Raw genomic sequence first — 13,964 nt, 5'->3', positions numbered from 1 at the left:
TGTGTTTATTCTGCAAACTTTCTCAGCTTGTCCTTACATTCGCTACATTACTTATTTGCTTCTTAGTGAGTATTCCTGATTATTGTGTGTTTACTGTAGGAATGAAGTATCCAAGTGTTGCCAGAAAATAAACTATTTGAGTTTTAGTTTTTTAGTGATACAAATATTACATGATAATTATAAGAAACATGTAGTTGCTGTATTTGTATAAAAAGGGCTGTACAGTGTAAAAAATTGTCTGTGGCTTGTTTCGAATCTTCATGGCATATTTTGTGTGTTACAGTCATTTAAAATATTGGTGTTAGAAAAAGTGGAGTAAAGGATTTCATGTTCTGTCTCTTTAGGGGACACAGGGTATGCCCCCAGGAAGCACATCACCCATGCCAGGTCACACACCTGTCGGTACTCCTCATCACCAGCCAAAGTCACCAAGCGAGGCAATGAAAGCAGACTACAGCCGTTCACACTTTGACACTGTCAATGCAAAATCAGCAGATGCCGGTAAGTCCACAAAAACTTTTTTAACCTCATTTAATTTCATTAAAGACTTTTATAGAGTAGTTTCATTAACCATATCTATCACTGTAGTAGTTGCTGAAAGCTAGAAGAAAGTTTGTTAGTTACAGAAGACAATACTATAGTGTTCAGAAGTGGAAACTCAGGTTGCAGTTAGCACAATTCTGTATTTATTTATTTCTAGATTGTGAAAGCAGCCATTTTGTCAAGAGAGAGACAGGGGTGGGAGGGTGTTGGAGGGGGGGGGGAAAGAATATGCTGTAAGGAAAAGTTATTCAAATCATGATTAAAGAGGCAGAAGCTACAAGAAATAGTTCACAATTAACAGTGCCTTACAGATATTGTAAATTGAGGCTGTTAAGTATTTTAGAGGAACTTACAAAGAGAAAATTATTGATTGGTGTATGGGATATATTATCACTGTGAAACAAATGTGAAATAAAACATCAAGAGTGTAGTGTAGCAAGAAAGGAATGTCTGAAGAAGTGGCAGGACAGTAATGCAATATTTAAAGACTGTTTTTAGCTAGGTAAAAGTAGTAGGGCAAGAAATAATGACAAGTTAAATGTGATATATGAGCCAAGAAAGCTGCATGTGTTGTTGGGGAACAGAAATTACCAAAACTTCAATAATGGTACAAAACAGTCATCAAAATAGCAAAAGGGCTTAGAGATAAATGGTGACAAAGACAGTGTTTTAGGGAGAGAAAAAGCTCATTAAAGTCAAGATCAGCAGAAAATGTAACAACATAAGCTCAAAAGTAACTGGTACATTAATAAAATAACAGTGAAAGATGAAGAAAAGCTGTAGGTGAAGATACTACTGGTGGCTTGAGAAAAGAGTAGTAAAAGAAATTTGTGAAAACGGTTGAAATTGTTGCATTGAGGTATGCATATTAACCCACCGTGATGTGACCAGGACCTCAATCTTTATTAATGTACACTGTTCAGTAGTGCATCACTTGTGTAGGAGTTGAGTTTCAAGGGGAGCAGATAATGGAATAAGTCTTATTAAAGTAAAAATGACGCTACTGTGAGACCCAAAAGAAAGCAGTCTGTTCAGAAGTACACATCTGTGAAATCAAAATCTGCTGCTGGGTAACTTTTGAGTAATGTGTTGCTCTGACCTCATTGCACACTTCTTGCAAGCTATCCAGAAGGTAGTCGAGGCATTACTATACAAGTCAGTTCCATTCTGAAGCTGTCCGTTGTGTGAGGAGAGTTCCTGTGAAGACACACTGCAACTTCCAGTTGATTCCAAGCATAATCTATCAGTTTAATAGTAGCAGATACCCGTCTCTTGGAGGAGGTGTTCTTGAGGTGGTTGTAATGTGCTCATGCATAGTTGTCTTCAATGGCAAACAATAGATGTTGATTGTAGGCCAGGACAGTAGGTTGGAGGACCTTGTTCGGACACTGCAAAGGCCTCAAAAATTATTCTCAATAATGATGAGAGACATCAGACTTCCATGGGTGGAACTACATACCCAAGTTGTGCATTGGTACCTCCACACTCTTCTGACTGTCATCAGACTTCAGACAAATGTTGTATTCACTCATGAATAGAACCTGGTAGCATTGATGCAGGTTCCATTCCAGGCATTCCCTTGTCCACCTTCTTCATGAGCCGTAGCACTATAGGGGTTTTACTGTTGTTTATGAGGCCACCAAATTGATCATGTCAATACAGCTGTGTGCTGTCTGGGTTGACACATCAGTCCCAGCTGCTCCAAAAAGGTGGCCTGCAGGTATATTGCATTCTCCTTGGAGTACCTAAAACTCATAATTTAAGACAGATTTTCAGTGTTTTAGGTCACAAGATACCAATAGAATTGTTAAAAAATATCTTCATGGTGTACTTCCATTTAAGAGTATATCTGAAGAGTATGTTCTGGGTTTTCTGGTATCTGCATAGATCACAATGTTTATAGGTGAAATATAAAAGATAAAAATAGCTTACGGTGTGGAAGGTAGATTCCAGAGGATGAGACACATGCCAGTATTTATAGCTCAGCATTTTCTAATATTGTTATAACTTCAAGTTGAACAAATATATTTCAAGGAAGACGCAATACATGAAAGTCGCAGATCAAGTAAACAGAGTAAGACGTGTGTACACTTTAACAGTCAAGTCATAACTGAGTCCAAGTCTAGCGGCCGCTGGCTTTCTGGCCGCTTAGGTGGTGCTGCTGCTGCATGGCTGGCAGACAGCGCCACATGTAGAGGACGCACGTAACTGCACGGTGGCATTTTGAAAGATCGGTGAGTCGCAACACTTTTCCCCCCTTTGAAGTTTTTGCACAGGTCATGGCGGAGGTGACCTGTAGATTGCTAATGTCCATAGGTGTTGTTTGACTGGCCGTAAAGTCTCGAGGAGGCGGCTTCCTGTACGGACGGAAGTGTCCCCGATTATAACAGGTCGAGATGACGGGAGACGTGGGGGTCGAATCTGCTGGGGCCCCGTGCACCAATCTGCCCGTTGCGTCAAGTCCGGTTGTTATAACAGGAGACATGGGCGATGTGTCCGCGTGCGTAGGAGAAGGAGGCGAGTAGAGTTGCTCCGACAGATGATGGTCATCTGGTTTCTGCATGGGCACGTATCCTGGTGGCGTCAGTTCTTGAGCTGGCACCGATATGATGGTGAGAGGACTGTGTTGTGAGTAATGAGAGATTCCAGTATCCTGAGCGTCAGGTAGAGCCGAAGGTGGTGTAGCGGCATCCAGAACAGGCGTTGCGGGCACACGAGGCCGAAGCTGGTCCAAATGACGCACTGCAACACCCGTGTCCATCTGGATTTCATACAGGCGTTGGCCACAGTGTCATAAGATGCAGCCAGGACTCCATTTTGGCCGCCTGTCATGTCCCCATACCCATACGAGGTCGGCGGCGGTGAACCGGCCAAGCGAAGGCACCCACGGCTGTGAGGTGGAAGGCCACAGAAGATGAAGTAGTGTGCGGGGCTGTCAGCCATGTAAGAGCTCAGCCGGGCTGTGGTCGCCCATGGGGTTGAAACGGTAAGAAGCCAGAAATTGGAGAAGCGCATCATCAGCAGAAGAAGTCAGGAGTTTCCCCATCTGAGCCTTAAATGTGCAGGTTCAGCCTCACCGTTTGACTGTGGATGGAACGGAGGGGCCATGACATGCATGACGCCATGACGGGCGCAAAAATCCGCAAAATCGGAAGAGGCAAATTGCGGACCATTATCAGTAACAAGAGTAGAGGAAAGGCCTTCCAAAGAGAAAATGCGAGCTAGAGCATTGGTGGTTGTCGCGGTGGTAGGCGATGTGCAACGGACAATGAAAGGAAAGTTAGAGTAGGCGTCAGTAACGAGAAGCCAATAAGTACCTAAAAAAGGTCCTGTGAAGTCAGCATGAATGCGCTCCCAGGGCTTCTCAGGCGAAGGCCACAGTGACAAAGATGACTTCGGGGTGGTGGCCTGTGACGCACAAGGGCCGCAGGCAGCGACCATGTGTGCGATTTCAGAGTCGATGCCGGGCCAGTACAGATGACAGCGTGCCAGAGATTTTGTGCGAGACACACCCCAGTGCCCTTGGTGAAGGAGGTGCAAGACCGAAGCATGCAAAGACACAGGTACCACAAAACGCAGCGAAGCATTTTTGGTGGAAAGGAGGATAACACCATCCATAGCCGTGAGGCAGTAACGCAAAGCGTAGTAATTCCACAACGGATCAGAAGTCTTAGCTGATGGACGATCTGGCCAACTCTTCTGAATACAGCGTAAAACCCGGGAGAGGGTAGGGTCAGAACCCGTAGCAGCGGCCAGCTGGTCCCCGGTGATGGGGAACCTGTCCACAACCCGCTGCTCGGCAACATCCTGGTGGAAACACACAAGTTTGTCCCTATCGAATGCCAGATCAGAACCCATGGGAACCCGAGACAGTGCATCAGCATTCGCATGTTGAGCTGTCGGCCGGAAATGAATCTCATAATTGAAACGAGACAAGTAAAGAGCCCAACGCTGGAGGCGGTGTGGAGCCTTGTCAGGAAGTGACATTGATGGATGAAACAAGGAAACAAGTGGTTTGTGATCCGTACCAAGATGAAATGTGGATCCATAGAGAAAAACACCAAACTTATGAAGAGCATAAATAATGGCCAATGCTTCTTTTTCAATTTGAGAATACTTTTGTTGGGCATCCGTGAGCATTTTGGAGGCATAAGCAAGGGGTTGTTCAGAACCGTCAAAAAAACGGTGCACAAGGACTGCACTGACCCCCTATTGAGAGGCGTCCATGGAAAGAACAAGATGTTGGCCAGGTCGATAAATAGCCAGGCACGGGGCCTGTTTCAGCATAGTCTTCAATTTCTGGAAAGCCGCATCGCATGACGCGGACCAGTTAAAAGGCACGTTTTTATGCAACAGGCGATGCAACAGCTGAGCCACTGAAGCAGCAGACGGTAAAAACTTGTGATAGTATGCTATTTCCCCCAAGAATGCCTGCAGTTCCTTAACAGATGTTCGGCGAGGAAGGGCATCGATCGCAGTGACAGTTTGCTGAAGCAGACAAATACCATCCCGAGAGAGTTGAAACCCCAAGTACGTGATAGATGCCTGAAAAAATTTTGATTTCTGAAGATTACACTTAAGATCAGCAGTCTGTAAGACATGAAAAAGTGTGCGGAGATTTTGAAGATGTTCGTCAGTGGTGGAGCCAGTGACAACAATGTTGTCCTGCTAATTTATACACCCAGGGACAGTGAGCAATAATTGTTCCAAGAATCGCTGAAAGAGAGCAGGTGTGCTGTCGACACCAAATGGCAATCGTTGGTATTGATAGAGGCCGAAAGGCGTGTTAAGGACCAGAAACTGCCGGGAAGCAGCGTCGAGAGGAAGTTGATGATAATCTTCTGACAGGTCAAGTTTAGAAAAATACTGGCCTCCAGCAAGTTTAGTGAACAATTCTTCAGGTCAAGGCATAGGGTAAGTGTCGATAAGGCATTGAGCATTTACAGTGGCTTTGAAATTGCCACAGAGACGAATATCACCATTTGGCTTAGCAACGACGACGACAGGAGAGGACCACTCACTGGAAGTGACAGGAAGCAAGACCCCTGAAGCAGTGAGACGATCGAGCTCCCGTTTGACCTGATCACGAAGGGCCACAGGAATGGGCTGAGCCCAAAAAAACTTAGGCCAAGCAGTGGGTTTGAGCGTGATATGAGCTTCAAAGTCGTTTGCACGGCCTAACCCAGGAGAAAAAGGGACGAAAATGTCATTGACAAGGAATCCAATTGAGCATAAGGAATAGCATCAGAGACGATATTGACAGAGTCATCTATGGAGAACCCAAAAACGCGGAAGGCATCAAAACCAAAAAGATTCTCCACATTACTATGGTCGACAGTGCGGAACAGTGGGAACAGTGCGAACGACAGATTTGTAAGATACCTCAGCATCAAATTGTCCCAAGAGAGAAATCTTCTGTTTATAGTAAGTCTGTAATTGCCTAGTGACAGGTGACAGGATTGGAGAACCCAACTGAAGATACGTCTGAGAATTGATGATAGTGGCAGCAGAACCAGTATCCACCTGCATGCGAACATCTTGATCAAGTATTCGGACAGTGAGGAGTAACTTCCCTGAAAGGGGAGAAGTGCAGACAACACAGAATCAGAATCAGCGTCATGTTCATGAACATCATGTATGCGGTCGGATTTGCAAACGGATGACACATGACCCTTTTTTTTTGCATTTGTGACACACAGCCCAACGTTGTGGACAGTCTTCTTGTGAATGTTTCGTAAAATACCACAGACATGAAGGAAGTTGCCATGGGTTTTGCTGCAGTTTCTTAGAGGTTTGTTTACGGTTAGGCCGAGGCTGCGCTTGGGAGCGTACTGCGGCCAAGTCGGCCGACGGGGACCCGCCACACGCTTCGTCAACATCGCACAGAGGTTATATTTCCCTGACGTTGCCCCAGGCCTCTATTTGCGTTCCAGTGGCGCGAGAAATTTCAAAAGGCTGAGCGATGGATTGGACTTCATCTAGAGTCGGATTTGCCAACAGATGGTATAACACTCCTGTCTGCTACTGCTGTACCATAACCTTGAAGCTGGAAGCAGGTTGTGAAATAAAACTGTTTTATTTAAGCAATTATGGTACAACGCAACAGAGCAGTGTTACCCTCTGAGAGGAATTTTGTTATGTTGACCGTATTGTACCTAATGGAAGTGGCTTATCGGAAGTGAAAGTCAGAATTACATAAACATTTAAACAGTAACAAATAATATTTTACTTAGCTATACTGTTTAGAGAGTAAAGAAAACGGTCGCCAGCCTAATTAGGCAAGAGAATGATTAACATTCTTGTTTAAGAAATTAGGTATGAGTAACTTTAACAGATAACACAACCTATAATTTACCAAACGCAAGTGCAATGAACTCTGACACATACATATGTTTACGGTAAGATTGAAGCCAGCAGCTAGAGCAGCACAAACTATTTGCAAAAATATAACAGATACCGAAACACTCTATTACTTTCAGGACTTGTTCAAACTGAATGGTCTTTATAACATTACTATCAACCTTCACTGCAGGATCATAAATTGGACATAGGTCAAGTCTTCTCTCAGTTAAATACTTTACTGTTTGAAATGGAAGTTAATTGGAATCCACTAACAGGTTGCTTCTCACTATCTTTTGAATAAAGAAATTATGGTTTTCATAAGTAGTGGTCTTCCCATTACTTGTTACCTAGCATTAGCATAATAGACAAACTGTGGAGCCTGTTATACTATTAATATGCACTTCCAATACCCAAGAGAGACAAACACTTAGCAATCATGAAAATATAATTTTCTACTATTGCAGTTTTCCACTTTTACTACAGTGAAACACCATGTTGACAAAATTGCAAGAAACTGACTCACCTTTTAAAATTTACTACAGGTAGCACTATGATCATTAACTAAGCAAAACTTTATAAGCCTCAATTTTAAGAACTTTAATTTATAAAAGGAACAGCAAATTTTACTTTATTACCAGTCTTCTACTTTCAAGTAAATGAGAAAATAGGTGACTTTGAAACTCCACAAAACTATAAATTAGACTACTTCCATCACTGGGAGGCTTTCACAGAACTACATTTACTACCTCCCACAATTTCACTAAATCCACAGTAAATCTGAATATGCCCTTCTCATCAAAGATCAAATAACATTATGTAATTAACTGTCTAACTTCGAGGCTTTCATTTTTTTCCACAAAATAGGACACTCGGTAATCATAATTCAAATAGAAAGGAACCTGAGAGGTGTTATGATAGGGAAAAATCAAGGTAGGTACATGAATTCGATCACAAGTTACCTTATATTTGAACACACTAACACATCCAATAAGCTGATCCTTCACTGTACATCATTATAGTACTCCTTTACAGTGATTGCGCAATGTGGTGGCAACTGCAAGTTGGTAGGCGGATTTTCAGACACAATCGCTGGACTCTGGCCCTTCTTGGTGCGATGATGAATACCAATTCCAGAATCGTTCCAGCTATTTATCCATCCATCCGAGGCATTGGAAAGTAGCAGAAAAAGCCTCTCTCGGAAACAGCACAATATGCAACATTTACATGGCATTGCACAGTTTGCTAGCTTGTCCCCAACTGACTCTTGTTCCACCTAGGCCAACCACAATTTGCGCGCGCTACACAGTTCCATTCCCGAGGGGAACAACAACACCTTTTGCATATTAAATAACTAAGAACCCTAAGTGAGGATCAGCAATTTACATAACAGCAAACAAACATTTTAAATAAAACAGAACATTTGCACATATTGACACTTCTACAAAAAAATAATTCACACAGAAATTACAATTATATACAGTAAGTGTTGTTCCCTCCAAATGGGACAAAGAATTTAAATGACAGATACACTACTTTGCATAGAATCAAACCATGACATCAAAGTTTTTATAAGGAAAGGAGTATACAATTTTGTGTTATCTATACAATCAAACACATTTACAGAAGCTCAACGACGTAACATTAAATAAAACAAAGGCAAAATAAATGAGTAGGGTATTAGGACTATGGTGTTACAAAGGGCACGTTGCCTAACTTCCTTGTCGGGCGCCAATCGGATAATAGCATCCCGTACCATGGAATCGGCGTAGGATTCTTTGTGAACTTCAGTAACAAATTGACACTTTCTACTGAGGCCATGAAGTTCAGCAGCCCAAGCACGATAGGATTGATTCGGTTGTTTTTGACAACGATAAAAAGCAACACGAGAGGCTACCACATGCGTTTGCTTTTGAAAATACACAGAAGTGAGCACATTTCAGCAAAGGACAAAGACGCAGGATCTTTCAAAGGAGCCAATTGCGACAACAACCGATACATTTGTGGTGAAATCCATGAAAGGAACATAGACTTATGTGTTTGTTCGTCTGCGACATGAAACGCCAAGAAGCGCTGTCGAAGACATTTTTTGTAATCAGACCAGTCTTCCGCCGTCTCGTCGTAAGGAGGGAAAGGGGATAGAGAGAACGACGAGAGACGCCCTGCATTTGATGCCGCAACGAAATCACGGATCGCATTTGTGAGAAGCGTTTGCTGTTCTATGAGACCTTGCAATAGTTGCTCTAAAGTAGCCATGGAAACAGGTGGGTCAACGATGGGAAAGAAAAATCCCATCCTCGTCGCCAATTGTTATAACTTCAAGTTGAAGAAATATATTTCAAGGAAGACGCAATATATGAAAGTCACAGATCAAGTAAACAGAGTAAGACATGTGTACACTTTAAGACATGTGTACACTTTAAGACATGTGTACACTTTAAGACATGTGTACACTTTAAGACATGTGTACACTTTAACAGTCAAATCATAACTGTGTCCAAGTCTAGCGGACGCTGGCTGGCTGGCCGCTTAGTTGGCGCTGCTGCTGCATGGCTGGCAGCAGATAGTGCCGCATGTAGAGGACGCGCGTAACTGCGCGGTGGCACTTTGAAAGATCGGCGAGTCACAACAAATGTGGTTGTTCAGTTATTATTATTATTATTATTATTATTATTATTATTATTACTATTACTACTATTATTATTATTCTTGCACAAAAAGCAGATGTAGTATCAAATCCAAAATATGAAATTCTGAAATGAAAAAAATACTATGCGAAATATTGTACAAAACAATGTATGAAGGACAATGTTTCTTGCATCAGCTGCTTTTTGATGTCACATGAAACATTGGTTATAGCTCTGGAAAGTAGTTCCGCTGTTCCACTTTCCATTCATTGCATATTTATAATAATTTAAATTCGTGTCCCACAGACAGGAAATTCACAGGCGACTGGCCTACACAGCTGTTCCAACAAAATTGGTTCATATATTATTGTTCTGCTGATGGTAAACCTATAGGAACATGCAGAATTGATAGTGGATTTTGATTATATGACAGTTGTCCAGAAAGTAAATTCTGATGTCTGATGAAGAAAATATATAATACAACAAGTAAAAAATATTTAAGGAGATCACTAGCCAATTCTCAATGCAGCAGTTGCCATTATTACGGCAGTTGTCAAGTGAGTGCACAAACATTTGTATGCTTGTGATCACTGAAGTCTACTTCCAGTCTCTGACGTCATGGAATCACTGCTGTCTGTACCTCAGCATTATCCTGTCTTAGATAAATACCATGAATGTAGTGGCTCTGCCAGGCACTTAATTGTGAACTGCAGAGTAGCGATGTAGAAGTGCTTCAGAAGCTAGAATTCATTAAAATCATTTGGCATGGGTTGGTGCTGTAAGGAGGTCTTCATGGGGTCATACATTGTTTTGCAAAAGTGTAATACCTTTCAATAAAAATATTCAAGATGACATCATGTTAATTGCAGATGATGGGCAATAATTTTTTGATGTAGATTATCTGGTTGATTTTGGTCTTCACTGGTGAATTGCTACACTTGCATGGATTGTTACTTCATTTCTGGTGTATCATGCTACATGCATATCCATCCCCAGTGGCTTTGACTGAGAAACACACCAGTGCTGTGATATAATTTTTTTTTGTATTACTCTGTCAACTGCCACATCTTGCACATACACTTCGTGAAAACTTATCTTCGCGTACAGAGCCGTACTGAGGCCAGGGCAAAATGGGTAGAGGGTGCAAAAACTGGCCAAAAGAACAATGTTCCTATCTTCTGGCTGCAAGAAGAAACTTTTCCCATCCCAAAGGCTGTAAATGTAGGCTGTTGTCACAGTGTTATTTCATCTAAGTAGCATCGTAAGAAATGACGACTACCAAAAAGGCATCACACTGGTTAATCATCAACAGTGCCCTCATTTCATACAGCTGCAATGGAGATTTTGCTGCTTTTCAGTACGATAGTGTAAGGCTTCAGAGTTTTGTCAATTTCTGCCAACTGAGGACATACAACAGTAAGTGAACTGGGAAACAGATCTCACATATAACAGTCCATTTCAGCTCATTTTAATTTACTGTTAAGGATGCCATAAATGAGATCTCTGTATTTTATTTTGAAAAATATAAGGAGATATTGGTGCCAAACACTGCAGAAATATTGGTACAGCTGACCTAATTAACAGAACAGTGGATTTCAAATTCCAGTAGAAAGAGCTGAGTAGTACCGACAAAGCTCCCCATTTGGATGTTAAGAGATGCTTATCCAAACATTGAAATAGCTTTGAGGATATTCATGATAATTCCAGTGTCTGCAGCATCTTTTTGATGCAGTTTTAGCAAATTAAAGATAATGAAAACTACTTAAGGTTGAGTATAAGTGGAGCAAACTGTCAAATTCCTTTATCTTGTCAATAGAATGAGACGCAGCTGCTAAATTAGACTTCAGTGACATAATCAATGCTTTGCTTGCCCAAAGCCAAGGCAAGGAATGTGTTCTCAAGACTTAATTATATCCCTTTTTCCTTTATCTTGAATTCAAAATGTATGAAGAGCAAATAATATCCATTCTTTGTTGTACATCATACTAAAATAAAGCAGCAGCCATAAAAATTAGCACATAAATTTTTTCACTTTCAGTTTTTTTACAAAGTTTACACAATCCATAATTTTCTTTGCAACAACAACTTATCTCATTTGTTGTGTGCAATATTTTTAATTTACACAAATCATTTAAGTAATATTATTCAATAATGCTTTATTTTTATCAAACCTACCAACAAATTACAAAATTTCCCAAATACGTCTAGAAAAAAAGTTTCAGAATGTTAGTTTTCGCAGGGGGGGGGGGGGGGGGGCAGCTTTGGAGTTCTGCCAAGGGTGGAGGATCAGCTCAGTATGACTCTGTTCTTGACACTTTCATACAGCAGTGAATGATGTACGTGGAGAAACTGACTAGGTCTCAGTATTGTGCCAGTTCTGCAAAATTGCTTGCCACACACTTTCTATCAGTTCTGGCATCAACATTATGTGTCAGCCACTAAATCTTCATCACATACATTGGATTGGCTTTCATTAAATTGCCTCAAACATTGTCTGATCATACTATTTCTCATAATTTGGATATATGCATTCAGCATAATAGGAAGTGAATGTCTGCCATTGTTTGTTTCTGAGTGTGTTGGAATCTGACTGTGCAAAGATCGCAGTAGACAAAATACCGTATTGGTGTTGCCATTTTATCCCAGCACTGCAACGCAATGGCTGCTGTCACAAAGCTTACATGCCCTTTCTACTATCAAGCATGTGCAGTAGGACTGGGATACTTGTAACAAATTTTTGCTCTGACAGTTTGATGCTCTCAGATAATACCCACAGAATTGTTTACACTAAAAGGTGAATTTTTGCTGATAGTTGCTGTCTGATAGTTCCTTATGAGTCCTTTTTGTAAGTGTCTGAGGTTCTAGCCAGAGCCAATGTTGGAAGTGTTTAGACACAGCAGTGTGAGAGTTTCTGTACGTGAAGGAAGAGGTTACATGGAAGAGTGTTGGGCTGCAGCTGCACATCTAATACTTTTAGTGCCAAAGAAACAATGCAAACAACTGTGTTCATGTTGGATAAGAGCAGATTAGGTGGCAGGATAATTTTGGAGCATGGAAGAATCTAATTGTAGAGTTTATGATGGAAAGCTCACAATAATACTGAAATTTTGCAGAATGACAGCAGTGGAGATGGAAGAAATACTCTTTATAATTTTATCAAAAATTGCCAATCTAGATACTATTTTGTGTAAATTCATTAAAGACAGACTGCTTGTGATACTAATATCTCTAGCATCAGCTACATTTATTCTTAGGTAAAGTAACAATTATGGTGAAACAACATTAAACCAATTTCATCAATTATAGTAAAACAACATTGAACCAATTTCATATTGGTACCTATAGATGTTCAAATGAAACATTCCCACACATACATTTATTCAAACCATTTCACTTGTATTGACTTCAGCAACCACTTGTAAATTCCTGAAGATCTGTTCTTCAACACCCAATACAGTAATGTAATCAATAAATATCCTGTTGTGTAAAATTATAGCTACAGTTGTATTACTTGAAGCCAAATGGCAATTTTCCAAGTTCCAAAATGATTACTTTCAAGCATAACATGTTCCTCGATGTGAATTAATCTATGTTATAAAACTACTTTGCCCAATTCCTTGAATTATTGTTGTGGCCTTCAATCAAAAAAATTGGTTTGATGCAGCTCTCCATGCCTGTACAAGTCTCATCATCACCAAATAACTACAGCAGTCTACAGCCTTCTAAATCTGCTTACTGTATTCATGTCTTGGTCTCCTCCTCCTCCGAATTTTACCCACCACACTTCCCTCCAAGACTAAATTCGTCATCCCCTGATGCCTCAGAATGTGTACTATCAACTTATCCCTTCTTCCAGTCAGGTTGCGCCACAACTTCTTCTTCTTCTTCTTCTTCTTCTTCTTCTTCTTCTTCTTTTTTTTTATCAGTTCTATTCAGTAACTTCTCATTAGTTATGTGATCTACCTATTTGATCTTCAGCATTCTTATGTAGCACCACATTTCGAAAGCTTCTATAGCTTCTATTATCTTCTTGTCTAAATCGTTTATTGTCCATGTTTCACTTCCATAAATGGCTACACTCCATACAAATATCTTAAGGAAAAAACTTCCTAACACTTAAATGTATATTCAATGTTAACAAATTTCTCTTCTTCAGAAACATTTTTCTTGCTTTGCCAGTCTACATTTTAAATTGTTTCTACTTCAGCCATCATCAGATATTTTGCTGCCCAAATAGTAAAACTCATTTACTACTTTAAGCATCTCATTTCCTAATCTAATTCCCTCAGCATCACCTGATTTAATTCACCTACATTCCATTATCCTTGTCTTGCTTTTGTTGAGGTTCATCTTATATCCTCCTGTTTAAGACACTGTCCATTCCATTTTCTTCCAAGACCTTTGCTGTCTCTGACAAAATTGCAATGTCATCAGCAAACCTCAAAGTTTTTATTT

The 13,964-nt window shown here is 40.7% G+C and overlaps 1 protein-coding gene across 4 annotated transcripts in view; it reads left to right on the top strand.

The window, feature by feature from the left end:
- Positions 1-13,964, top strand: part of LOC124800021 (cyclin-G-associated kinase) — a 263,298-nt gene that overhangs the window by 216,700 nt on the left and 32,634 nt on the right. For 3 of the 4 annotated variants that reach the window (XM_047262964.1, XM_047262963.1, XM_047262965.1), the window contains exon 21: positions 345-501. In XM_047262964.1, the coding sequence (XP_047118920.1) occupies positions 345-501 (157 nt within the window). Of the gene's footprint in view, positions 1-344; positions 502-13,964 lie in introns of those variants that run through there. The other variant, XR_007017105.1, reaches the window with a different exon arrangement.

Source organism: Schistocerca piceifrons, chromosome 1 (assembly GCF_021461385.2).
Source record: "Schistocerca piceifrons isolate TAMUIC-IGC-003096 chromosome 1, iqSchPice1.1, whole genome shotgun sequence".
In the NCBI taxonomy this organism is placed as follows: domain Eukaryota; kingdom Metazoa; phylum Arthropoda; class Insecta; order Orthoptera; family Acrididae; genus Schistocerca; species Schistocerca piceifrons.
This window is presented reverse-complemented; position numbering and strand designations above follow the sequence as displayed.